This window comes from Lutzomyia longipalpis, chromosome 3, assembly GCF_024334085.1.
Source record: "Lutzomyia longipalpis isolate SR_M1_2022 chromosome 3, ASM2433408v1".
NCBI lineage: Eukaryota > Metazoa > Arthropoda > Insecta > Diptera > Psychodidae > Lutzomyia > Lutzomyia longipalpis.
Window position 1 is genome coordinate 11,748,616 of NC_074709.1, and position 27,474 is coordinate 11,776,089.

At 38.5% G+C, this 27,474-nt stretch overlaps 2 protein-coding genes and 1 long non-coding RNA gene across 11 annotated transcripts in view; all 3 read right to left on the reverse strand.

Annotated features, from left to right (window-relative positions):
• Positions 1 to 134: 134 nt before the first annotated feature.
• Positions 135 to 27,474, reverse strand: part of LOC129792165 (band 3 anion transport protein) — a 39,927-nt gene continuing 12,587 nt past the window's right edge. For 2 of the 9 annotated variants that reach the window (XM_055830957.1, XM_055830955.1), the window contains 12 exons: positions 25,229 to 25,744; positions 10,135 to 10,303; positions 9,052 to 9,524; positions 8,850 to 8,867; positions 7,704 to 8,111; positions 7,342 to 7,485; positions 5,175 to 5,315; positions 4,345 to 4,533; positions 2,457 to 4,252; positions 2,193 to 2,387; positions 1,892 to 2,120; positions 135 to 1,664 (listed from right to left, as the gene is read on the reverse strand). In XM_055830957.1, the coding sequence (XP_055686932.1) occupies positions 1,590 to 1,664; positions 1,892 to 2,120; positions 2,193 to 2,387; positions 2,457 to 4,252; positions 4,345 to 4,533; positions 5,175 to 5,315; positions 7,342 to 7,485; positions 7,704 to 8,111; positions 8,850 to 8,867; positions 9,052 to 9,524; positions 10,135 to 10,303; positions 25,229 to 25,294 (3,903 nt within the window). In that variant the 5' untranslated portion in view covers positions 25,295 to 25,744 and the 3' untranslated portion in view covers positions 135 to 1,589. Of the gene's footprint in view, positions 1,665 to 1,891; positions 2,121 to 2,192; positions 2,388 to 2,456; positions 4,253 to 4,344; positions 4,534 to 5,174; positions 5,316 to 6,542; positions 6,597 to 7,341; positions 7,486 to 7,703; positions 8,112 to 8,849; positions 8,868 to 9,051; positions 9,525 to 10,134; positions 10,304 to 10,644; positions 10,942 to 25,228; positions 25,745 to 27,474 lie in introns of those variants that run through there. The other 7 variants (XM_055830953.1, XM_055830958.1, XM_055830959.1 and 4 more) reach the window with 7 other exon arrangements.
• On the reverse strand, positions 11,897 to 16,442 carry LOC129792164 (uncharacterized). The gene has a single exon (XM_055830952.1). The coding sequence runs from the start codon at positions 16,335 to 16,337 to the stop codon at positions 12,204 to 12,206; it is 4,134 nt and encodes a 1,377-aa protein (XP_055686927.1). The 5' UTR covers positions 16,338 to 16,442; the 3' UTR covers positions 11,897 to 12,203.
• Positions 18,823 to 20,411, reverse strand: LOC129792168 (uncharacterized). The gene is made up of 2 exons (XR_008750785.1): positions 19,866 to 20,411; positions 18,823 to 18,925 (listed from the first exon to the last, which is right to left on the reverse strand). It is a non-coding gene; the product is annotated as an uncharacterized LOC129792168 (long non-coding RNA).

Consider the following 27,474-nt stretch of genomic DNA (forward strand, 5'->3'; position numbering starts at 1 on the left):
TAAACCCAATAAAATTCAATTAAAAAATTCAAGGGTTTAGTAGTCGATACGAAAACGAATAAACTCCTTTTGTTTAAGACGCCCATTTGTATCCTCAACGTCTCAGCGTTTGTCAGCAGCTTCATAAAAAGACATTTTTCTTTTTAATTTTTGAAATAACTTTATTGGATCAAATTTGATTCGCTAAATTTTTGTTCACATTTTTTTTTATTCTCCTAACAGAGGAATTTCCTAGCTAATAGATAAGTTTTTTTAAAGTATTTTTGGACTATATACTTTGTTTTTTTTTTCTACTTATTACATTATCTATTTTTTTTGTTTTAATAAGAAGTGCATTCAGAAAATAGCTTTGCAACGTCACACGTTCATTTTTTTGATCCTCAATGTCCGCATTTTAGCTCTTCATCAATCACAGATACTTTTAATTGTATTTTAATATGCAAATTTTTCTTTCTCTCGAATTTCCCAATCTGTTGTCATCTTTCTTCCTTTAGAAGAAGAAGAAATAACCTTCCTGTCTGAGCTTTCAAAAGTGATTTGAATTTTTTTCTTAAAAATATTTTATTTTCTCTACATTTTATTACTTGAGAAGATTATCTTGATTTTTTTTTAAAGTATTTTTTGGACGATTTATATTTTTTCTACTGAGAATTTACTTTTGAGAAGGGTATTGGGGGTTGAATTGCTTATATATAGAGAGAAAATGAAAAAATAAAAGAAAATTTACATGTTAAATACAACGTGGGGTGGTTTTTTGATTTTTTTTTGTGGGAAATCGGGAGGTTTTTACTTTAGAATAATATTATAGTTTGGCCGATGAAATGAACATTTTGAAGTTTTTTTTTTCAACAATGAATATTTTGGGCTCTATTTTGCTATCTTTGATTGTTTTTCTTTTGAATTTATTTATTTATTTATGTACTTTTTAATTAATTTTCCATATTTTGGATTTCAATGAAATGCTCTCTAGAATAATCCCCATTCTTTTCACGGGGGTTGTAGTTTTAAATATATTTTCTGTAAAGCACCATGAGGTTTAAAATTTCTTCTATTAAATATAATTTACGTAGATTAAATGTTCTAAAAAGAAAGGAATCTTAAGTAGTTTCGAAGGTTCTTTTTTTGTATTAAAAATTTTCTTTTTTTTGTATCTCCTTAACATTCCTTCGCCTTTCCTTTTTCCATCTCTTTGAAATATTCTTCACAAAAATACTGTTCAAAAGCTCTCAAGAAGTTAAGAAAAAATAACTTTATTTCTTTGTAGGTACTTTGAGAGCTCTAATTTTTTTTAGCATAAATATATATTTTGTCTCTCTATCTCTTCCTAAATCACTTTCACTGTAAATACCATCACGTAAATATTTCTTCTATAAGAAAATATATTCTTTCCACTCTTTTTTTTCTATAAAGAATCCTTCGCTAAATATGTTAGATATATATCTTTTTCTCAATGTATATTTATAATACTTTTGTGCAACATAAATCTCACTATAAAAGAGCTTTATGTTGCATTGAGGGACACAGAAAGTATGCTCTGCACCGCAATGTTTCGAGGAATTTCTGAGCATCACTGGGATTGTAAATTGAGTTTACGATGGCATTCCGGCTTGTTCGTAGAAATCGGGTTCATTGTCTGGATCTACGTCGGGTTTATTTCCATCCAACTGAAATGAAAAGTTGAAGATTGTGGGGATTATGTGTGAAAAATACCGAAGAAAGCATTTGGTTTGAATTTGGCGAGCATCCGAGGTGGAATAGGAAAGATGGTGAACTTGAATGGTGAGAATGAAAATGTGGTGAAAATGGAACATTTGGCGGGAAAAATGACAGATTGAATAAAGGCAAAGTTAACGGATGAAAAAGGATTTAAAAAGAAACTTAACTAACTCACCGCATTAAGTTCAGAGGCTGTAAAGTAGGACGCCAGCTTGTGGCGCAGTGGCACCATCATAATGAGGAAGAAGGGAAATGCCAGTGAGAAAGATGATGATTTGACAGTCCAGAGAATTGCCAGAGCAGCTGCTTGTGTGAACGTAAAGATATGCATCTTCCATGTTGGAACACGACGGACAAACGGCTCTGGTGGATGGTATTTCACTGGCATAAAGAAGAGCTTCAATCTGGACACAAAAAAAAGAATTTTTGTTAAAAAATATCCTTCCACGGGAAATTTTCGCGAAAACTCCGTTTACCTCTCAAAGAAGTGAACGCCCATCATTGAAACGACACCCATGTAGAGGAAGACCCCGAAGAGAACACTCATGGGAATGAGCCTAAGGATGGGTGCGAGGAAAACAGAGAAGAACATCATGACGGAGACAAAGAGGCCAGAAATTCGTTGTTCCTTCACATCAACAATATGAGGCTTATCTCCAGGAGCGTGTGTCCTAGAAGCAGAAGCAGCTTATAGAAAAATCCTTGAAAAATAAATAGATTGGGAGATGAAGGAAGCATACCTGGACATAATAGTGACAGCTGAGACATGTGTTACGGATCGCACGGTGGCAGCACAGTGCCATGGCATACCGAAGAAACTGCAAACGGTATTGCAGACACTAAGGAGGACAATGTCCAAATGAAGGCCAGATCCCTTCTTGAGACCACGCTCTGGTTTATCTACAATCAACTCGGAAATGTGCGTTTCCATGAAGATGAGAATGTAGACAAGGAGTGCTGGGACGAGGGCGGCAAATGGCACCCATGTCGGTACAGGACCCCATGGGACAATCCAAGCTCTCTCCTGACTCGGAGAAATTCCCTCGGGTACGGAGAGTTTATCCGTGAAGACTTGTGGCACCATGTAGTCCACAGCGACGAAGATTGCAATGGACACGGGTACACCAAAGTCCCCGAGAGCCCGGCGAGCTGTACGTCCCAGGAAGTGGGAATTCCGGAAGAGTTTGAGGTAGTAGGCAAGGCAGAAGGTGCCCAGGGTGAGAATTGTGCAGAAGAGGGCAGTGTTGGGTTGATTGAGTGGCCCAAGATCGTCAAAGGGAAGTAGAAGGGAGCTGTTTGCCGGTGCTACAGCTAATTGAGTCTCTGCAGGTGTGGCAACGGTTGTAGTGGTAGCCACGGTGGTTGTGACATTTTCCTGCACAGCTGAAATGAGCGTCGTAACTTCCTCCACAAGAGTCGTCCAGATTGTGGCATCTTCATTGGAACTACCATCTGTTTCGTTGACAGGGATGATACTCATGACTGTTGTTGGTGGTTCCGGTGGGGTAATATTCTGGAATTGATATTCAGCATGCAGCGGATGCCTGCGGTAGACTTTAATGAGCTTCATGGCTGTCTCAACGAGGTAGATGAGTGTAATGAGTGCCGAGAAGATTTCCTGCGTGAAGCGCGTGAAGAGGCGCACGAGGCCACTACCCTCGAAGAAGGACACCACGAGGGCAATAACAATCTGCCACAGTCCCACCCAGACGCGCATTGTGAGGAATTCAAATCCATTTGCCTTGCAGAACTCATAGAGAGCTTCATCGAATAGGAGCAGCGGTCCCGTTGTGCCGATTATAACAAGTGGCTGACCGCAGACAAGGTGAAAGAAAACTCCGGCAATACTCTGCGAGATGAGCGTCTCAGAGATCCCGATGAGATTGTGTGTCTTATCCGAGGCAAGACCACCGAAGGTAATAGCCGTTGAGAGGCAGGCAAAGTAGAGGAAGAGACTTGCCGCGAGAGTCTCCATATTGAGGCCATCTTTTATGTCACTCTTAAACATAGGCAGCCGACGACGGATGTCATTGAACACCCCACCCCATGGACGACCGGTGCGCTCCAATGGCCCAGCTGGTTTCTTCCCATCTGGATCACCTTCAGCCGCAGCCAGAAGACGTTTCTCCTCATCTGCAATTAGCATTTGCTTCTCCTTATTCTTCTCCTGTGCCTTCACTTTCCTATTGCGAATTCTCTCGCTCTTCGCCTTGAGCTCCTCAATGGGCAAGAGTTCCTGACGCTCCCAATTTCCCGGTGGCAACACAATGGAGTCATCGAGGAATTCATTAATGGCCGAAAGGAGATCCTTTCGATCGTCTGCCTTGTACGCAATCCCATGGAAATGCGTATTTGACATAAGGGTGGCAATTGAGCGACCAATTTCATGGTAATCCAATTCGATGTCCTTTGGCCCAAGCAAGATGAAGAGGAAACGAACGGGGATTGGGACTTCCGTAATACTTGGCATGATTATCCCCTCAGCAAGGCGAACAAAGGCTATCGTTGGCTGATCGAGGAAATCCACAGCTCCCACCTAAAGGAATTGCAAGAAAAAAATTTTAAGGAATTTAAGGATAATTTGACAAAATCTTTTCTCAGAAGGAGATTGAGGAAAAGAAAACTCACCAAAACCGTTGTGGCTTCAGCTCCCTGTGGGATCCTCTTGAGGATTGTATCATTCTGCGCCTTCCTCACCAAATCCTCCTGGGATGAGGAATAAACTTCCTCCTTAATGTCAATTTTCGTATCATTCCCACCGAATCCATTAATCTCACCGGCAGGAACAATTTTTGGCTTTTTATCCTCACTCAAATTCTAACGAAACAATAAAAAAAGAACTTTGTAATTCACATTTTATCCTTGCAAAAAGGAACTGCAGCTAAACGGAAAAAGGAGATACAACAAAACAAAGCAAAAAAAAGGATAATATACATATATAGAAATTCTAAAGCTCAAAAAGCAACGCAGAGAATGAAGGATATTTTTCCCCAGAAAAACCACACAAAAGGATAAAAAGGATGGATGTTGATGCACAGAAAGAGGACATTCATTGCCATCCTCTGAGGATAATGTCGTCATAATTGAAATGTTTAAAAATAGAAAGATTTTCAATGAAGACCTCATTCTTCTTTACGAGAGGGATAAAATGCAAAAAGCATGCTTCTATGTAAAGAAAGAAAGAAAAAAGGATTCTAGAAGGACGCAGCTAAATGGAACAAGAAAAAAAACTTTGAGAGTTTATTAATTTCCATATTAATTTCTGCAAAGTTAAGAGAGAAAAAATCTTCAGAAAAAACTCTATAACGAGAATATTGGATAAAGGATAAAAAATTCCCTTTTTAAATTGAAAAGTAAAAATACAAATTAAAAAAGGGAAAACATAAGTTAGTTAGAAAAAGGATATTTCGAAAGAATTATTATTTAAGAAAAGATTTAAATTTAATTAGTCTTATTACGAATAGCATGTAGGATAGAGTTGAGTGACGTCGTGGGATTGAGGTGTCGTTTGCCGTGACCATTGATGGACTAAATGGGCGCCGATGAACACCATTCTTGGCACCACCAACCGTATCCAGCCCTTCCTGATTCCACAATGACTACAAATTCATGATAAGAATTTTCATTTTCTTTGCCCAAAACACCCCCTCAATGGACTAAATGGGTGGCGGATGATGGTGAAGGCGTGAAAAGAAAGATGATTTCTTGAGAACTCACAATATTGCGTGGTTGTTTAGCAAGACAACCCAAAATACGGGAGGAAGATCCTTTTATCACAAAAAAAAAAACGAAAAGAAAAATCTCCAATGGGTTGATGGATAGACTCAGGCGAGGATTAAGGTTCAATCGGGGTTTTTAGGGGTGGAAAAAGAACCCAAAACGAATTTAAATTGATGGGAAAATCAATAAATTTCTATCTCCATTCTATAGCAAAAAAAACGTGATTATTTTTATCAAGTTCTTCGTCTTCAGAAGGACTTTTTCATCATTTTATTATTAATCAAAGAAAATATCTTTCTTCGAGGAGTGATTTTATTTTCACAAGTACCACCGCGTGCATTTGAATCATTTGCATTTGAACGGTGTGTGGAATTCAAGAAAAAAAAACATCCAATCTTCTCGAAGAATCTTTTTAGCATAAATTTTATGAGAGAAATGTGGAGTTTGCGTAAATAATTCAAAAGCAACATATTTGCAATGATAATTAATTGAGCATCAAAAGTCAAAAGAAATATTCATTTTGCCTTTACTCGCTGACTGGAGGTTGGTATGAAAAAGGTAAATTTTCTGAATTATTAATGATTTTATTGACTTAGCTCCACTCTTTGGGGATTTTTCTCTCATTCCACGCGGGGAGGGTGTTTGTTATGAAAGAACCACGAGGTAAATATTTGCTGAAAGAACCAACTGAAGGCTGCGCCATAAATTCTTCATCATACACACCAAATATTGTGTGCTGATGAAGTCATTTGAATATTTTGTTAAAGTCCTCCTTTTGGTAGGGCTAGGAAAGTTCTCAAATGCATATTTTATTGATTTCTTCTTTTTAGTTTTTGTAGTTATGTATAGTTTGAAATATTTTAGCTGTGTGGGTGAAGATGAAAAGGACTACAAAATATCTCCACAATAATGCATTGGTTTTTGCATTTTAGCAATTTTTCTAAGCTTTCTAGCATATTTTCGGGACAAAAGCTCCTTTTCGATACTCTTGGGAGCTTTTCACAAGCACAATTTGCTGCAATTTGTACTGAAACATACAGCTTATAGCGACCTTAATTGGCGATTAAATTGAATAATATTTGTGTGTTTGGAAATATATTTTTTACCCATGAAAAGATCAAGTGTTCCCAACTCTGATCAACAACACGGTATGAGAGGTTCTGTGTGGGTGGTGTGGTGTAGTATGAAAAAATTGTACATAAGAATTATTTATTTGTTGAAGAGAATATGTTATGCTATGGCGCATTATAATAATGATTCGCCTACAGGCTTTCAAGGAGATTCTAATTCGAATGAAACAAGAATTTTAGATTTTTTGATTTGTCTTCGAAGAATTTAATCAAATTCTTCACGGGGAATTAGAGAGAAGCTCTTAAGTCTCTGAGTCATTCAAGTATAGAATGTCCTTTAATATAAAATATTTTTAATATCTGCACTCTCACTGGCCTGAAAGATTTTACTGCTTTTCATTAAAAGCATTAATTGTTTTTGAGGAAAACCGAAGAAAATTCATTGTAAGAAGCTCATTAACGGGTAAAAGATGACACTGAAAAGCTTTAAAAGTTTATTTTATGATCACCAAATGACTTTTTTTGCCACTCTCTTTATGATGGAAAACATCCTTTTATATAATTTTTCATTATGACCGTAAAACTCTCGCAATAATGCTAATAATTTATATTTACAAGAAGAGGGTACATAATAACCGATGGAATAACCACACAATGTTCTTCATTGTCGTGAAAAATATACAAAGATAAAATAAAGACATTTAAAAGAATAGGAGAAAGATTGTGGTGAAAGAAAAGGAGTGAGATTTGTGCGAAAGAAAAAATAAGAGAAAATGTGTTTGTATGTGGAGATATTGTGAGAATGAAATGGGATAGCTCTTTGAGCTTTTATTACCTGTAAGCTCGTGTAACTGCTGTATTTGCGTCGTGAGCCAAAGTGAAAGCCAGAATGGGATTCATTCACGTGCCGATGACGAAGTAGAAGGACCCTTAGCACGGTGGCTTTATCATCTGCTTGAATTAAATCCTCCACAACCATCTAGAAAAGGAATAAGAAAAAAAATCTTTCCATTTAATATCGTTTCTATGGAGAGATATTTTATGTGGGGCGGGGGCAACGAGAAGATTAGGTTAACGAAGACATTTCTGAAAGCTTTTGGGGGATTTTTTTCTTTGGAGTATAATGTATTGGTGTTTACTTGCTAAGTCAATTATTTGCTCATAAATTCGTGAAAATTAGTTAATGAAAAAATTCACCTGTTCCACAACTCTGTAGGCTACTCCGGGTAGGTCTTTTTCCTCCAAATCCATGAGAACAACACCCGTTTCGAGGCATCGCCTCAGATTGAGGAGAGAATGGAAGGAGAGTGATGCTACATGGGGACGTCCCCAGCGGTCAGAACCCTCCTCCACATCCTCCTCATATTTAATCCATCTCGCAGTTTCCTTCCACTCAGCATCCTCTCCTTGCCCAACCAATTCGTCCAATTGTACGAAAACATCATGCGGACTGTGGTCAATGGCCTTCTTTCCGGTCGGTGGTTTCCCCAGTGGTACCGTAGTGGAGTCCTTGCGTCCACTTTGAGCACTCTGCTGTACCCTGTGGCGACGCATCCCTCTCGGATCGTCAGAACGATGCGATGTTAATTCATCTATATCAGCTTCCTGGAATTTTAAAATTAAGCATTCAATTTGACTTATCTCCTCTGCCTTTTTGTCTTTTTTCCTGGAAAAACTCGGAGAATTTACAAGGAGTTTCAATTCACATAAAATGAATTTTTTATGCTACATGTTGTCGTATTTCATTAGCAAACATCCTCTTGATTTCATTGGAATTTGTAGTGTGGTTTTTCATATTAAGTTATTTCCAACACTTTCGAATGAAGGATTATATTCTTTCATGAATTTTGCAAAGCTTCATTTTAATTAATTTGTAATGTTTCGAATGGCTAATAGAAAGATGAAAACTTTAAGATTTCTTGACGGGGTTCTTTTAGATTCTTTTGCATGATCTTTTTTTGAGGATACCCTCATTACCCTCAGGATATTGTATACTAAACTCCCAAAAGAAAATCTTAATAATTAAGCATAATATTTTATTAATAAATGAGTAAATTATAGCTAAACCCTAAATTATTCAGCAAAGTACGTAAAAGCTTTCGGATTGCGTAATAATCCTTACTGCCGCAGGCATTGGAATATTTTAAGGGAAATTTCCTTTTAAGTCTACACCTCCGCAGTAAAGCTCTCAAAAGTAATATTGAGGAATTCTTCTGTACAAAATGTACTTGAAAAACTTCTTCAACATCAACGATGTTTGCTAATTGGAATCGACCAAAGTTATTGTACATACAGAGGATGTGTTTAACATGTGAGAAAACTAATTGGATTTTGTGCTCCTACCTTGCCAAGTTTCCCTCGCTTGCAGATTTAAAAAACGAAGGGGAGGGTAATAACAAATTTTCGTGTAAGACAAATATTTTATCGACAAAACATTAAAAAAGAAATGCTGGAGGTGGAATTTCTATAGAGAAGAGTGATTTGGAAAATTCTCTGGGAAAAGTTTTTGCCAAAAGAAAAAGAAAGACAAAGAAGAAAAACTCACATCAAGGGTTGCATCCTCAGGCTGAACAGACACTCTCCGACCCCCGGGTTCAGGGACACCGCCTGTATGCTTGTCAGAGAGCGATGGTTTACGCTGCTTGTAGTGCTGATGGCGGGATTTCCGACGACGTCCATGCTCATCCTTCTCGCCATCGGCTGGCTCATCGTCCTGACTACCCTCGAATTTCACTTTACTCCGTCCCTGATCGTCATCCGCTTCATCGTCTCGCTTCGCTGCGGCAGCTCTCTCCGAGATCTGGGGCACGGAATCGGATTCCGCACTACCACTGCCCAGACTCCTCGTGGGTGAGGTCAGTGGGAGGGCACGATTGTAGGGAATCACAGTGGGGGTCGACCGTGCGGATTCACTTTTATTATCCTCTTGGGAATTGGTATCCTTGGAATCTTGACGCTTCATACCTCGGCTGGACTTCGATGGGGATAGCATATGTGGGTATGTTTCACTACGATGTTCTGCAAAAATTAAAAAAATTCTCATTATCTCCATGTGAATTCATTGCAGCATAAATTCCACAAAATTAATTAAATCATTTAAATTTTGTTACAGAAAATCATCGCGGAAAATTTAATATAAATCCAAAAACTTTATAGCGAGGGTTTGTGATGTATCAATGTGTGGCAAAATTGTTTAATTTATTGGGAAGTTTTCCTGGAAAGTTTTAACACAATTCTACGCGGGAATTGCTAATTAGGACATTCGGAGGGATGGTAAGTTTCATAATTAACACTCCTTCACAAAGTTTATGCGTTGATGTTAATCAAATAAATAGCCATGTGTTGGAGCTATATTTGCGTAACTTATTCGGTATATTTAATAACTTTAATTAAAATATCAATTTACATAAGTTTTTAGCATAGTAGTGATATGGGGTATGAAATTTGCATTTTCTATTTTCCTACACGCTCTGAGTGGAGCTAAGGGCAAATTGATAAGGTCAAAAACATATTTGTTTAAGTTCTTTTTAAGGATTTTGAAGGAAATTAATTTTTTTCTTCACCTTATTTAATTCAAAACAAATTGATCGTTAAGAGAAATATTAAAATATTCAATTTATATACTCACGATCGTGGTCTGGATCAATAAATTTCTCTGATGCAGGCGACGGTTGGGGTTTTTCATCTGCTCCAGCAAGCTGGAGGACGTTAAATTTCTCCTTTTCACGATCTGATCCTGCAAAGACTTTCTCCATTTCCTCGTCCAATTGGACTTCATTGGGGTCTCCATTGTCAGCCTGTGGCCCATTGAAAAGAAAAAAAAAAGTCAGGGATCAATCAATATATTGGAGAAAACATTTCAATTTATGCTTTTAAAGTGCTCCACTTGACCCCATATGTTGTGTATGTCCAGGGTTGTGCTTGCAACTGCAGCACACGGAATGAGCTTTAATACGATTTTAATTGAGTTTATAGGAAATATGCGGAATGTGATGGAAATGCAATCATGTAAATTCCTCTAACTAGTTAAGTAATTTCCAATCTTACTTTTAAGGGAGTTCTTTTGACGCTTTTTTACATAATTTTTGAAATTATTAAAATTAGGATTTGCAGGGAAAGAATGAAAATTTCTTATCACCTCATTTTTGCCAAGTTCCACGGATTTTCTTATCCATTCGATGACTTTGAGGGTGAACTTCCTGAAGAGGCCCCTCGTGGTGTTACGCGTGGGAAAGGGAATTTTTGTAATCTCCTTTTCGGGTGATGTGTTTCTGAACATAACAGCACGACAACTGACACAGCACCCACATTAGCGGTCCCTTCCCGCGTTCCGTGATGGCATTCAACCCTTAACGCGGCAAAAAGGAAAATTCACCGATGCGCGCACGTTTTTTCCCCCTTTTCACGGTGCTTTCTTTTATTAATTAATTGATTTATTGAATAATTTAGTATGGAATAATAATGGAAATGTATTACACACGATAAATATATTTTTCCAGGTACACTCGTTGCTAAACTTCAAAGTCTATCGTATTCTTTTTCATCATAAGCCCTTTCACTTTTTTTCACATAAAAATGGTGTATTTGGTGGTTTTCTTGTACATCAAAGGACTTCATGCAAGAAGTCCCTGAAAAGTTTATTTTTTTCTTCGCCTCATATTACGTGTTTTCTGTTCTTTTTTAAACTTTCTCAACCAGATGAACTCTATACCCCTTTTTTGGCTTTTGCCTTTTTTGAATTAATCAATAACACTGCTCTACCCCGTGATGAAAGTGCTTCTGGGGTTGATTGAATTGCAGCAAAATGGTGAAATTTTAATTACAACTTGCAGAGGGAAAAGTTTGAAATTTTCATGTGAACACGTGGAGTCATTTGGTGGCGCTCACCTGTAGATATGTGTGATAAATGTTAATTATTTAATGTTCTGTGTTGTCCTTGTGTACGTCTTTGATTGTTCTTCGTACCTGTGAATTGTATTGTGATAAATTTGTGTTAATTTCGGCTGTTGTGCATGTGTGGGGTGAATGTGGTGTGAATGTGGTGTGGCTGTGCGTACCTGTGAATTATATTTGTCATAAATTAATTGTCCTAGAGCCTTCCGGCTTGCTAAGGAGCAAAAAATTTCGACAGGTACGGCTGGAGTTGTTGGCCCCTCGGTGATGTGTCTCGCAATTGCACTTCGCGCCAAATTTGTGATAAGCTTGAAAAGCACCTTGATCTGTGATACAATTTCTCACTCAACTTTCTGTGATACTTTCTGTGATAGCTTTTTCTGTGATGATTCGCCACCAAAATATCGCACGTTGTAAATAATTAATTCACTGTATTTGTCTTGTAATTGTACATAAATTCACACAATTTGTATATATTTAGCTTTAAGTTTTATTCACTTGTAAATACTATTTATTCTAACTCAATTGTACATAATTAATTTATTCAAATTCAATTTTATTTCAATTGTACATTAACTTATTTAATTCTCCCGTCACCAATAATTTATTCTCCCCAAAGTCCAAATAATTGCCAAATAATTTTCTGTGATAAACTCAACCGACTGTGATAATTGATTGCCAAAGACTGACTCTCTAATAGTGATTTTTTCTTGTGCATTGCCAAAATTTTGTGATACGAATTCCGCTCTTGCGGTTTTGGTTGCACGCGCATCATTTGTGATCGCGATGATCCCTCTTTGGAGCCTAAGCGGCGACATCCTCCGCGGGAAATTGCTCATCTTCAATGGGCAATTTGACAACCTTTGTAATCGGCCTCTTGAATGTCCCTTTCGATGTCCTCACCAGGACCACCCGTACACGATTATCCTTTCCTGGGAATATTTCCATGACTACTCCCAGCAGCCAACCTGGAGATGGCAGATGATCGGCGTACAACAACACTACATCTTCAACCTGTAGATTGACACATTCCTTACTCCATTTCGTCCTGACTTGCAAAGTTGTCAGGTACTCCTCCTTCCATCTCTTCGAAAAATCCTGCTGCAATTTCTGACACAATTGCCATCTGCTCACTCTGTTGCTCGACAGATGCTCAAGCGTGGGATCTGGCAGCTGGGCCGCTCCTTCTAAGCCCAAAAAATGCCCCGGCGTGAGATAAGTTAGATCGGGCATATCGGAACTTGTGGGCAGCTGAACTAACGGCCGACTGTTCAGAACACTCTCGATTTGCGTCAGTACGGTAGTCATCTCCTCAAAATTCAACGGCGTCGCTCCCACGATCCTTTTGAGATGATACTTGCAGGACTTGACTCCCGCCTCCCATAAACCTCCATGGTGTGGCGCTCTTGGAGGCTGAAAACGCCACTGGATTCCTTTTCCGGACATGAAATTTCCAACATCGTCGGTGTACTCCGTTGAAGCGAGTAATTCCTTCAATTCTCTGTCTGCCCCGACGAATGTCTTGGCATTGTCCGAATAAATGTACTTTGGTGCTCCACGTCTGCTAGTGAATCGACGGAGCGCGGCGATGAATGCATTTGTGGTCAAAGAACTCACCAATTCAAGGTGTATCGCCTTTGTTGACATACACACTAACACCAGAATGTATGCTTTGGTGGTTGTGCCCTTGCGAATTCCCGTCTTCAGGAGCACTGGCCCCGCAAAGTCCATGCCTGTAGCGGTGAATGCAGCTAATTTTGATGCTCTATGCTCAGGCAAATCGCCCATAAGTTGTTCCTGAACGCGAGGCTTAACTTTGAAACACCTGACACAATGGTAAACAACATGTCTTGTCAACCTTCGGCCATCTATCGGCCAAAATCGCTGCCTGAGAGACGATAACAGTGCTTGCGGTCCGGCGTGAAGCATAGTAAGGTGAAAGTGGCGAGCAATAAGCAATGACAACCGACCTTTGGGCAAGATTATCGGGTGCTGCACATCATAAGATTCACAAGAATTGCTCAAACGACCTCCTACACGTAAAATGCCTTCACTGTCGATGAATGGACGCAATCGCCGAATAAATTTGAAGTGTGAAGTATGATCCAGGCTGCCGTTCCTCACAGCTGTCAGAATTGCGGCGAAATGTTGCTCTTGTTCCCGTTTGACGAGAAAAGTTTCCGCTTGCTGTAATTCATCTACCGTAAGTGGTCCTGTAATCATGTTTTCTTGCGTGCTTCGAGTGACTCTGCCCTTACGCACTTTGAAAATGTTTTTAGCCCGGATAACCCAAGCCAATACCCGCTGCATACGAGTAAATGTGCTGATGCGCATGTGAAGGATTGAGTGGAGAGAATCATTGGTGTCGTGCGCTGGTGACATTGCATTTGTGGAGGTCAACGCAACGGCAGGCTTCCTCCCCATTGAGAAAGTTTTGGGATCGAATGCTGCTGGCCAATGATCACTACCCTGTACGAGCCATTCGGGCCCTGACCACCATAAAGTGTTTGTGACAGCCTGGGAAGCCAAACATCCTCGTGAAAGCGGGTCTGCGGGGTTGTCAGCTGATGCGACATGGCGCCATTCCTCTGCTTTTGTCAACTTCAGAATGTCCCGGACTCTGTTTCTGACGAATATCTCTCTTTTCTCCGACGGTGTGTGAATTTGGTACAGAACCACTGCTGCATCCGTCCAATAGAAACATTGAGTAACACCCAACGCTTCAGAGACACTCGACATCAACTCCGCTGCCATCTTGGCTGCACATAATTCTGCCTTGGGAATGGTGATGGCAGGATCCTCGGTCTCCTTGTCCTTCAATGGCACAACTTTGGATTTTGAGGTGAGGAGCCTGGATGACTTGTGTCCATTAGCATCCTCGGATACATAAAAGATGACGGCTCCGTACGCTACGGAGCTGGCGTCAGCGAATGCATGCAATTCCACATGTGTAGGGGAAGCAATGCTGGAAATCCACCTGGGGATTCGTAGTGACTCAATGGAAGGTAGGTCCTTGATGAATGTTGACCATTTATGCTGTAAGTCGCTTGGTACTGGAGTATCCCAATCTACTTTCAGAAGCCATACCTCCTGCATCATGAGCTTGGCATGTGAGATGATAGGCCCTATCAGTCCGATAGGATCGTAGATCTTTGCGATGGCTGACAACATCTGCCTCTTGGTGACATTCTCCGTGGGAATGCTATCCGACAAGTTGAATTGGAAAGTGTCTGAAGTGCTATTCCAAATCAATCCCAAAGTCTTCACGGTGTCATCGGCAAGGTCATGTGACTGACTATCTCCATTGTCGTCTGTTTCCGATGGGCAGTTTGACTTGAACTTGGCCAACTGAAACTGTGCTCTGCCTAGGAGCTGAATGAGTTCTTCTCTCAACAAAATGAGATCAGATATACTTGGTAATGACACAAGGCAGTCGTCGACATAAAAGCACTCCCGGATTGCCTTGGCTGCGAGTGGAAACAGATGTCCCTCCTCCTCTGCGAGCTGGATGAGTGTTCGCGTCGCTAAGAATGGCGAAGAGGCAAGCCCAAAACAAACTGTGCGGAAGCGAAAGTGTCGGATGTCGCCTGTCTTGTGGTCTCTCCACATGAATCGTACGTAGTCTCGATGTTCTGGACACATGAGTATTTGAAGATACATCTTGACAACATCACATGTGAGAGCGAATTGATGAATTCTGAATCTCCATAGTATCTCAACTAGAGGAGGCTGAACCACGGGACCTATCCGGAGACAGTGATTGAGACTACGTCCTGTTTGAGAGATTGCACTCCCATTGAAAACTATTCGGAGCTTCGTGCTGATTGCATGCAATTTGACTACCGCATGGTGAGGTAGATAATAAGATGGCCGGTCTAACTCACAAGCTGGAACCTCCTCGATGATGTTCAAGCTGAGGTACTCGTGGATGACCTTTGTGTATTCTGCCTTGAGATCACTATTCCTGTCCAATCGTCGCTCCAATTGCAGAAACTGGTGAGTAGCCGAACTTCTATTGTTCCCCAATTCTTTGATTTCTTCTGTGAATGGCAAGGTAACCATGTATCGACCATCTTCTGTACGTGTAGTGGTAGATTGGAAGATCTTCTCAGCCTCATCTTGCTCACTGATTTTCTCCTGGCGCTTCGGTACTTCCTCAACCTTCCAGAACTTCTGCATGGTGGCCTCCATACTAGCCATTGATGTAGCCACATTGCACTGCCCTATGGACTTGGAATTCACAGTTGGTTTGTTGAAATGTGGTCCTACGACCAGCCATCCGAACACGCTATCTTTCAAGAGTGGAGCATTGGGGCCAAGAGTGATGGTTTGGTCTTTGAGGAAATGCCAGAAGAATTCTCCTCCAATGAGCATGTCAACTGGCTGATTGCGATGCCAGTCTGGATCAGCCAATTGGATTGAATCAGGGATTGTGAACGACTCTCGATCTATGAAACAATTGGGCAGATTCCCTGTGATTTTCTTGACAACCGCACAACCAATTTCTGAGACATCTTGGTTCAACCGAAGCCTGACATCAGTCCTGTGCTTGGAAATCTGAGTCACTGACCCTATGCCTTTGATGATGAACTCCGCGGGATTCATCTTGAGTCGAAGCCTCTGCACCCAATGGGTCGTGATGAAATTGAACTGTGAGCCAGCATCAAGTAGAACACGACAGGAGTGCTCGTTGTTGTCATCATCCAGCAGCTTGACTTGAGCAGTGGCTAATAAAACGTGTAACGAGCTGTCTCCCATAACATTGGCACAACAAACTGTTCCTGTGGAGCTGTCTACTCCCGTGGATTGCGAACCAGAAGGTAAGGGGGAACCAAATGCTTCATGCAACAGGGTATTGTGCTTTTGATTGCACTGTTTGCATAATGAGTACGAACAATCGGTTGTAGCATGTGTGTCAGATAGGCAATTCTGGCACATTTTGAGGGATTGGGTGATCTCTAGTCTTTTCGAGGCAGTTTGAGAGAGAAAATCTCGGCATCTAAACAATTTGTGATTGGGTTTCTTGCAAAATGGGCACACTTTTTGACTTGATTGAGATTGGGCGGTATAGCAAGAACCTCGAGATTTCTCATTTTTGGGCTTTGGCTTTTGATTTGAATTTTGATTGGACTTTGGTATTGAGGGAGAACATAATTCAAGTGACTTACATCGTTTGTGCAGGAACGCCTCGAACTGCTGCCATGTGGGGATGTCATCATTGATTTCTCTGGACCACAACACTTGTGACTCGGCATCTAGCTTCTCTCTGATGATGTGAATCAACCAGGGATCCCTCTGTGTGACCTTCAGGGCCTCCATGGCCTGAAGAATGGATGCTGATGTGGTGAATAGCTTCCGAAGACCACTTGATGACGGCTGTGCTACCGCTGATTGCTTTAAGAACGTCTCAATGTGAGAATTGACGATCTTGTGGTTGTCATCGTAGCGATCCTGAACCATCTTCCATGCCACTGAGTAATTCTCATCCGAAATGCCGAAATGAGCGATGGTCAAAGATGCCTCTCCTTGCAGAGCGAGCTTCAAATAATGCATCTTCTGGGCACCAGTCAAATGCGTATTGTTGTGCACAATGGAAGTGAACAAATCCTGGAAGGATTTCCACTCCGAATAAACCCCACTGAATGTGGGAACTTTCAAGGGCTCCAATTTTGCCACTCCCGAAGCTCCCATAGGCTGTTGAAACGTCATGCTATGCTGCATAGAGTTGCTGAGCACAGTCTCCATGTCCTCACGATGAGTCTGCATAACTTCCTTGAATTGAGTCTGAACAAGCTGCATAACCTGCTGAAGTGCATCGGATGTGTTGGGCAGTGCAGTCACTGGCGGATTGCACAACTCATTCCGTCTAGCATGGAGCTTGGTGATCTCAAAATGGACCATGTTGCAATCCTCAACGAAGGTGGCCATGTCTTGCATCTCCTTCTCCTTCAAGTCTGGAGGAGCCTCTGCAATGATCTGGGTTTGGATGTCCGAGAACTTGGCTTCAATTTGATCAACTTCCTCTAGCAGCTTGGTGAGATCAGCTCCTGCGGTGGGTTGCTTCAGCTCATCGAAGTTCATCATGTACTTCTCGATGGCACGTTTCACCTTAGTGAGCTGCCCCTTGTAGTTTGCGCGGGATGCTGTCTTGGCCGGCATGATGCTTCTTGGGAGGGCAAAGGGCACAGCGATAGACTAACTGGTAGAGCGTAGGTAAGTGGACTGTATTGTGGTAGTCGCTAGCCCAGTAGGAGTTGAAGATCTCGATGTATCAAACGATCGATGATCAAACTGCTCGAAGGGTCAAAATGGTGGCGCTCACCTGTAGATATGTGTGATAAATGTTAATTATTTAATGTTCTGTGTTGTCCTTGTGTACGTCTTTGATTGTTCTTCGTACCTGTGAATTGTATTGTGATAAATTTGTGTTAATTTCGGCTGTTGTGCATGTGTGGGGTGAATGTGGTGTGAATGTGGTGTGGCTGTGCGTACCTGTGAATTATATTTGTCATAAATTAATTGTCCTAGAGCCCTCCGGCTCGAAGGACCAAAATGGTGGCGCTCACCTGTAGATATGTGTGATAAATGTTAATTATTTAATGTTCTGTGTTGTCCTTGTGTACGTCTTTGATTGTTCTTCGTACCTGTGAATTGTATTGTGATAAATTTGTGTTAATTTCGGCTGTTGTGCATGTGTGGGGTGAATGTGGTGTGAATGTGGTGTGGCTGTGCGTACCTGTGAATTATATTTGTCATAAATTAATTGTCCTAGAGCCTTCCGGCTTGCTAAGGAGCAAAAAATTTCGACAGGTACGGCTGGAGTTGTTGGCCCCTCGGTGATGTGTCTCGCAATTGCACTTCGCGCCAAATTTGTGATAAGCTTGAAAAGCACCTTGATCTGTGATACAATTTCTCACTCAACTTTCTGTGATACTTTCTGTGATAGCTTTTTCTGTGATGATTCGCCACCAAAATATCGCACGTTGTAAATAATTAATTCACTGTATTTGTCTTGTAATTGTACATAAATTCACACAATTTGTATATATTTAGCTTTAAGTTTTATTCACTTGTAAATACTATTTATTCTAACTCAATTGTACATAATTAATTTATTCAAATTCAATTTTATTTCAATTGTACATTAACTTATTTAATTCTCCCGTCACCAATAATTTATTCTCCCCAAAGTCCAAATAATTGCCAAATAATTTTCTGTGATAAACTCAACCGACTGTGATAATTGATTGCCAAAGACTGACTCTCTAATAGTGATTTTTTCTTGTGCATTGCCAAAATTTTGTGATACGAATTCCGCTCTTGCGGTTTTGGTTGCACGCGCATCATTTGTGATCGCGATGATCCCTCTTTGGAGCCTAAGCGGCGACATCATTTAGTTTGCAATTTAATCGTTTGTAGTTAGTTTTTTTTTATTTGGGAGTTTTTTAATTAAAAGTCTCTCTGTTTCGCACTCGTGATATTGATGAAGTTCAGCTGGTGCAATGGAACCTTGTATAGAACGTAAACTGCGGAGAGAGTTAATTCACTTTGAAGATAAATTGAAAATTTCGCATCACACTGGGCGACAAGATTTTTAAAGCAATGCAAGAAATACTTTTAGAAGAAAAATTTATATATTTTCAATTTAATAAAAGGATTTTCTTGGTAATGAAAGGGTACACTAGCTCTAGAATTATTAAAAATTGTTTTGATCGATTTAATCAAGATTCTTAGCCCAACTCGCTCATTTTTTGCAGTTGGATTTATGATAATTTACAGAAGAGATCTGTTAATTCTAATATCAAGAAAAGTTCTTAGAATTATCTAAGGAATGTTAGTGATAATTTTCATGGCTCTATAGCTACAAAAATTAACAATTTGCACTAAGAATCCTAACTATTAATCAATCATTAAATTTGATTAAAAAAAAATTCTATGAAAACCAACCTAATCAATTCGATAATTTTAAATGATTTATGAAGAAAAATTTTTCATGGAAAGAAAATAAAAGCAGAAAATTAATTAAAATTATTTATTGAAAGTGATAAGTAAATATTTTTTTAGTATTCACAGTTCAGTTGTATATTTCTCAAATTTTTCCCTCTAATAAAAAAACTAACTAAAATTTATTAATTTTGTAAAAATGCCAAATAAATATTGATATTTATTGAATAAGTAGATAATTAATTTAATAAATCAATAAATGGGTTAAATGTCGCTTTAAAATATATTTTTTATTCCTGAATATCAAATCATTTTATTCAATGTGCTTAAATAATTTTAATTTGAAGCTTTTTGGATGAATTTGCAAAAGTTTCCATCTAATTTTCAATACATATGAGATATGAGATATGAGATTTTTATTGCAACACCAAGAAATAATTTCTTGTGCTTTTGGTATATAAGTAAAGAAATCTTGTCGGCCGGTGTTGTGAGAAAATTGATCCACTTATTTGGGAGGTTGACCTATCCCCAGTGTCCTTCACGTGCGGGCTAAAGGTTGTCGGTGGTGCGCACAAAATGCACAAATAATATTGCACAAATCACCCTCAGAGAATGTTATCTGGAGCAAGGAGAGTATCTGGATTTGTTTTTTTTTGCACAACTTCCGGGAGAATTGATTTTCACCCCATCCGCGGAGAAACTATAAAAATTCACAGCAGACACACGCGATGTATACCCCTCTTCAGAAATTCTCTTTCTAGGTCAATTTTTACACCTGACAGTCACTTTTCCGGGCTATTTCTGGGCACACACACGCACTTCACCAAAGCGGGAGTGAATGTAAATTTTCACCCCAGAGGTCAAGATTTTGTTACACGAGAGTTAGGCTTTAGGGGTGGGATGAGGTGCGACGTGTGACCGACTTCTCTTTTGCCGAATTCGTATGTGGGAGAAGAGAATGTCTTTCAAGCACGACCATCAGCTCAAGACTGGGGGAAAATGTGTGCTGAAAATGTTGGAAAAGTTCTCTTCTGCATTTTCCCACTGTGCTCACTCTCTCAATTTTCTCCCATACAAGTATAAATCTCTTTTTGCAACATTTCTTTTCGGCATATACGAGAAAACTCTTGCTCATGCTTAAATTAAAAGCTCTTGTCCTTGATGGTCAAAACCTCAATTTTGTGTGGAATTATTTCAATTTTCTGAAAGATTTGTTGCTCATTTTTTTTTTATTCTCGAACACTTTACAATCATCTTATGCTCTTGGTGGGTTTTTGTGTGAGGATTCTCTTGCCAATTTTCTCGTCGTACTACATGTATTACTCCCTCTCTCTGCGTCACAAAAACTTCCGCAACCCCATCTCTCACACACACTTTCCCTTTCTCCCCCATTTGCAAGGGAAAAGGATCAAATTGTTAATTATACTGACGTCAAGGCACTTTGTATTTAGCCAAATGGGTGGAGTTTTTGCATATATAAAATTTATTTTAACAAATCATCCCCCTTTCTCTCTCTCCCTGTAATTATATATATATAACATATACACCACAAAATGTGTAGGGGTATAGTCACAAAAATTTACCGCAAAATTGCTCTGAAATTTCCTACAAAATTGTACAAGGAGAAGCAAAGAGATTAAGAATATTAGATGAATTGCAATACGTTTAGTTCCACCTAAGAAATAAGCGTGAAATTTTGATGGAGGCGCCTGGTTAAAATGTAATTCTTCACTTGAGTTAAAAATTATCAAGAAATTTCGTTGAATATGTCTAATTTTCCTTTCTTGTCTTTATTTTGGTTCAACATTGATGTTTATTTAGTATACTATGCGATGCTCATTCCAGTTTAACCGAAAGTCGAAATAGAATTCTCTGCATAGTTTATAAGTTTCTCAATAATTTACCGAAAGTTTAATATAGATTCAGATTCAGATTTGTTTGGGGTGGCCGCGACTAAGATCGCTTCCAATCCACTGCAGCTAAAGCAAGCTTATTGTGGGTTAAAGTTTAATATAAATTAAAAGCTCAAATTACGATTCCCAAAAACATTTTCCCCGAATATCCCTTTTAAAGTGAAAGGAGAGAGAGAGGGGAAATGAGCGTAAAGATGGGTACTTAATGTTGACTTTTCGGAGGGTGTATAAAAGTCTTTCCACCACACTGTTTAAGCCTACCCCATATCAAAAAGTGTTATTAATAGATATTAGTCAATGTCACCCACCCCCAAACCACATGTTGGCACTTCCAATCAATATTGGAGACAATTCAATTGAAAAGAGGATTAGTGTGATGAATTTGCTATATAGCAGAGAAGGTGAAAATCCTTGAAAACCACCGCCTGAGGCACAAATAAATATATATAAGAAGAGAAATGGAAAAGTGATTGAATTCCCCACCATGTGTGCCACAAAAGTTATTCATCTCGCACAGTTAGGGGTTGTTTCATCCGCCCATATTTGTCTCACTAAACCATGTGGATTTGATTAATTTGACATGAAGAAAAATTGTCTGCTTTGTGGATTTTCTCATCTTATTTTCTGTCTCGCAGAACACAATCTGAAATTCATATTGTGATCGTTATTAATAGTTTGTCTCATGTCATGTTTATATGAAAAATTCTATGCAGGTGCAAGGAGCTTTTCACTGAAACTGTCATGGTAAATGATATCAGTTCGTGGAATGTTTTTGCTAATTCCTCCACGTGGGATGTCTTGTCTTTCTTCTAATGAATTTTATTTTGTCAGGGTTTGACCTTAAAGGATGAAAGAGCTTCTAAAATGCGTCTTTTGATGATTTTTTATACTGTCTACTACACCCTGTTAAAGGCTGTATGGTTTTACTAATCTAATATGTAAGTAATTAAAATAAATCAGAGAGAAACACAGATTTTCCAAAGAAAGTTTTCATGAAAGAAATTCTTAAACTCTTCCTTTAATAGAATCCATTCAATTTTTGTTAAAATTAATTTTTTTATGTCGTTTTTATGCTCTCAAAATAAACGGAATAAAATTGCTTAGTTTATAAAATAATGGGCAAATCTGTCCTTATTTTCTTATGCTGCCTTATAAAGAGTTATCTACATTCTTCCTTAAATCATTAATAAATCTTAATATTTTAGTAGGAAAATTGCAAAATAAACATATTATTTATAAGCATTAAATTCTATGATAAATAAATTTAAAAAAAAAAACTGGAGCATTCTCAAAATCAAGAGATGATTCAGAGAAAAAATTCTCTAAGATCTCCCAAATTCTCAAGATTTAATCCTCATATGATAATCCCACGCAGTATTTTCTTTGTCAAGTTGAGTCTTATTTTTACCAAAGCTTATTTTTCCACGAGTTATTTTTAAACTTATTATTTAGTGCTATTTGTGGACAGACCTTTCCCGACGCGTTATTTGAGGTACCTATTTGGGGTATAATATTTATTAATTCATTGTTTGTCTTCTTGATAAAAGAAACATGTGACCTTCTGTAAATTGCTTAATCCATATACAAAAAAAGAGAAAATTAATCCTTCCTGTTTCCTTCCGATGGTTTCCTTTTTTCCGAAACATCCTGTGTGCAATCTTTCATCAAATTGCCAATATAATTTCTTTGGGAAATTCTCTCTCTCACTAATCTTGGACATGGTGATGATTTTCATTGGATCTTTTAGGCGGAAATTAATTTCAAATTAATGTCATGACGATGAATTTAATTTCTCGGTTGGATGTAATTAATTCACTGGGCGAAGAATTTATGTCTTGTATTTTATGTGGCTGTGAATTAATGACCAAGCTTAGAGAGATTTTCAAAAAGAAAAAAAGAAAAATTCCACTTTATCCTTTTGCTCTTAGTGACAATGTTGGAATTCTTGAGGATTCCTTTTTGCGTTCTACGAGGTATTATCTGGTGGTTATTGCATAATGGGATTCCAACCATTATTCAATGTTTGTCGCGCGATTTCCTTCCTTTTTAGCAACATTTATATTGCAAATAACATTGTCGTCGTATTTGCACCCCCACAACCCTGAGCTTCATGCTTCACCATGTCACATAGCGCGGGGCTGGAATTGTCGTGTTTGTCAATCAATTATTGATGAATCGTTCGTATATTGAAAACACTTATTCATTGCATATTTTCTCTATACACTCTCCTACTGACTGCGGGGAATTTCAACTTTTGCCCATGTATCCGCACACGCAAATGTGACTGAAGTTATTAATTGATGGACAATCACCGGGTTTGCCACAAATCAATAATACCCTGACCTTGATGGACTCTCTATATATTTCAAATGCGCCACACACAGTTCAAGAACAAAACATAGGGTAAGAAAAGAAAGAAAACCTCAATGGCTCTGCAGGAAGAAAAATTCAGCAGGAAGTCCTTTTTAATCAATAAAATGGATAAAATGTGAGACACTTGTTGCTGGTTAGAGGGCACGCCTAAATTGACGAAGGGTGTATGATTTTTTTTCTTCTTACACGCAGGGGAAGGCTTAATTGTCCCATTAAAGGGGGGTTGCACATTAAGCAGGTCACGGAAGCACGCGGCTTCCATGGGTGCCACATGAGTGGAGGAGGTTCAAGTTCACAGACTTTACGCGGGGTCAGTGGAGCATTGGACGTGGTTGCATGAGGGGGTTATTTAGTGCGTGGGAAGTTGCTATTTTACTCCAATTTCCCGCTTTTTTCTCTCTCTATTTTTAAAGCTTCTAAGCGGTTCAAGCTATAGAGTAAAAATTACATATAATTCTATTATATATCACAGAGCTTTAAAGCTCTTCGCACACGTGAATTAATTTCTTTGTGCTCTTAAAATATCATCTTCAGATTCATTTAATTTACAAAATATTATTGTGAGTTATGTAATGTAATCTCACCGAGAATGATTAACTTTCTGTGTTAACAAAATAACTCACAGGTGAGGTAATCTCGTGTTTGTGAGTGTGTCGCGCACCGTAAGGGGGAACATTCGCAAGTAATGTGAAACATACAAAATTTATAGCACACGGAAGACCTCATCATGATAGTTTCACTGCCAAGTACACGCGATGTAAATCTCAGTGACGATTCGTGGTGATATCACTGCGATAAGGCATGAAAATTTACCTTAATCTGCCTACAATAAGATATGGATGTTACCTGTACTTATCGCCAAATTCTCCATTCGCGAAAATAAATTCACAACAGAGCCGCGAAAGTACGTGGAACTTTCTTAATCGTGAAATTTGTGAACTTGAAATGATTCTGTGTGAGTGTGGAAAGACACTTCGTGATAACTATAATCCCTGAAAAGATTAAACTCAAGTGGTTTTAATAGAGACAAGAAGAGCACTTCATATAATTTGTACACACATAAATCATTAATTTAGAAAAAAAAAGAAAAAATGTTGAAAAGGATTAAAGAAACTATTAAGAAGCTTATGAGAGTTTGTTGTGAAAATAAAAGCACAGAATGTAGCAATTCTAATGCAGCTTTCAGAATTAGCTTTCAGCTTTCTCTTAAAACACATAATAATCGAATAACTTCAGTTTAAGGAAGAGCTTTGGAACTTCTTTAACAAATTTTCAAGAGTTTTAAAACTCTTTCACTCTTTTTTAAGATTTAACTCTTCTACGCAATTTTAAAAAAAGACTTTGCGAAAGAATGTCTTGAGAAAACCCCCCTTAAAATTCTTTTTGAAAACTGAGAGTTTTTGCATTTCTTTTCATTATATAACAAGAGTTATTAGAAAGAAAATTGCTTTCATATTGTCACACTCTGTGTTTTTTTTTTATTCAAATTTCAAACTTCAACTTTGAAGCTTTTTAAATTGTATTTTGCAGATAGTTTTCTCCCATAAAATCCCCACAACATTGTGAAAGAAAATTTATGTGCAAAAAAAATTCACTTACACTTGCTCTTGGATTGAAGCCAAGGAAGGAAAGCTTCCTTTTGCTATTGTTCTCCTGATGGCTCATTTTCTCTCCTTTATTCCGTTCACACCAACAATTCTTAAATGTTCCTCACACTTGTTTCACTTAAAATTACGTAAAATACTCTGTAAACGAGGTACTTGAGAATTGAAAATGTCTTTTTAATCACACTTCTAATTCAAATCCAAAGGGGGTTTCTTTGACAAAAAAAAGCTTCACATCGAATAGAATTCTTTTTAGAATGTTATCGCACTTTCACTGCCATTGAGCTTTGTTTGCACATACATATAATTTGTTGGTATTTGGCGGGATATTTTATTTTACACTTCAAATGAATTTAATTCACTTTTGCTGTATGGGGCACTTGTGTGTTGGGCTTTTTGCGCGGTGACCGGCCAATACGGCTTATCCAGAGGGGCATGAAGCTCACGTGGATAACAGAGATCTTCTCAGTCGTATCCTCTGGCACGGCAGTGTTGTTGATCCTCGATGTGCCTAGAAGATTAAACCTTTAAGTAAAGCCAAAGGGAGCTTTCACCAGCAATGTGGGCGCAAAGAAATAAGAAAATTGGGGCAAGCTACCCGTTGGAGGGACATCCAACGACTGAGGTTGGGTGAATGTTGGCAAAAATCTTTTATGTAAAAAGTCCAAAATAGCACACAAAAAAATGTACGTGATGATGTAGTTAGGAGGAGGGCCAGCGTGTGTGGATATTTCACTCCGAGCGCCTTTTTATCAAAAATGCTGATTTGATTTTAATTCTTATCGAGGAGTGGCGCAAACTCATTTCGCGCACTGTTGTGACTGATTAGCCTTCGTCTTTCTCACCCACCCAATTGATCAGTTGACAAGGCTTATAAGATATTTGTAATAAATTTTCGGGTAGCACAGTGGCAGGTATTTTTTGCAAAAAGAATTCCGCACATTGTCACACACAACCTCTATATGCGCGATGTGTGGGGTGGGGAACAACTTCAAAACATCCGAAGTCCCCCAATTTACCTGTCTTGTGGTGATTGGGATCAAAATGTGGAAAATTTTTCCGCCAATAATTCGTTATTTTAGTCATTGCGCTTCCGAAATGACAAATTCCCATCGTTTCTTTCATTTTTTTTTTTTATTAATAAGAAAATGATATTTATCAAATAAACAAGCCGCAGAGCTTTCATTGAGAGGTGGAACAACATTTCGTCTTTCAATTCATAAATTGTCACAAAGTGTGTGATTTTTTTACCCAAGCAGCTCCATCAATTGCGTCTCAAGTGATAGACGCTTCATAAAAGTTATCAGTATTCCCAATCAAAAGTTTAGTTCCTCGTAATAAATTTCATTAAATAGTATAGACCATAAATATAGATAAAGAAGCTTCACTGGCAAGTTTTCTTCCCCACAATTTCGTGGGATTTTGTATTTTTCACATCGAAATGGATTAAAGGCGTAATTTAGTGTTTTCTGTCAGGCCTGATTTTTTTTAATAGATCATTTCTACAAGAAATTTCTCCTTCTACAACTTTCTTGGCTTTAGAAATATCTTCTTTTGAGCTTTTCTTAGTTACATCCTTTCCTGGTACGTTGAACCGCAACGCAACTCGGTTTCAAAATGAAATTAGGGCCCTGATTAAGGCTTGAAGTATTAGGAAAAAGTGTCCCAAATTTGCGCAATCTTCCCACATATTCTCTGGCATTGCTTGAGAATTAATCCACGTGTTCTAATGACAAGGATAATAAAGGGATAAGATGTTGCAATTCTAATAAAATTTCTACTACTTCCTGATTAAGTTCTACACAGTTTAGTTATTTCTTAGCCTCAGAACGTTAAAGTTAAAAATTCAAAATGATTTTGAAGATTTTACTAATTTTATTACAAATTCGTGGTTTTGGTTTTGAGCAGTTTTACAATTGCCACGAAATTCATAATAAAAATTATCACGATACTGCAAATTTTAGTATAAACTTCGACTACAACTTATTCGCCATGATTAATATTCTTAATAATCGGTTCTACAGAGCACCGTCATCTACAAACAGCTGTATTTCAATTTCATTTGTAGAAAACATCGAAAAAGATTTATCATTAAGATTCACCTTCAAAACTCGCACTACAAACAGTACAGACGTTAAGGAAAATTGTGAAATTTTCCCATTGAAATTTTTCAATGGTTCATCAAAAGTGTTAATTGCGTCTTATGTGGAAAATAATGAAAAAATAGAATTTAATGTTAAT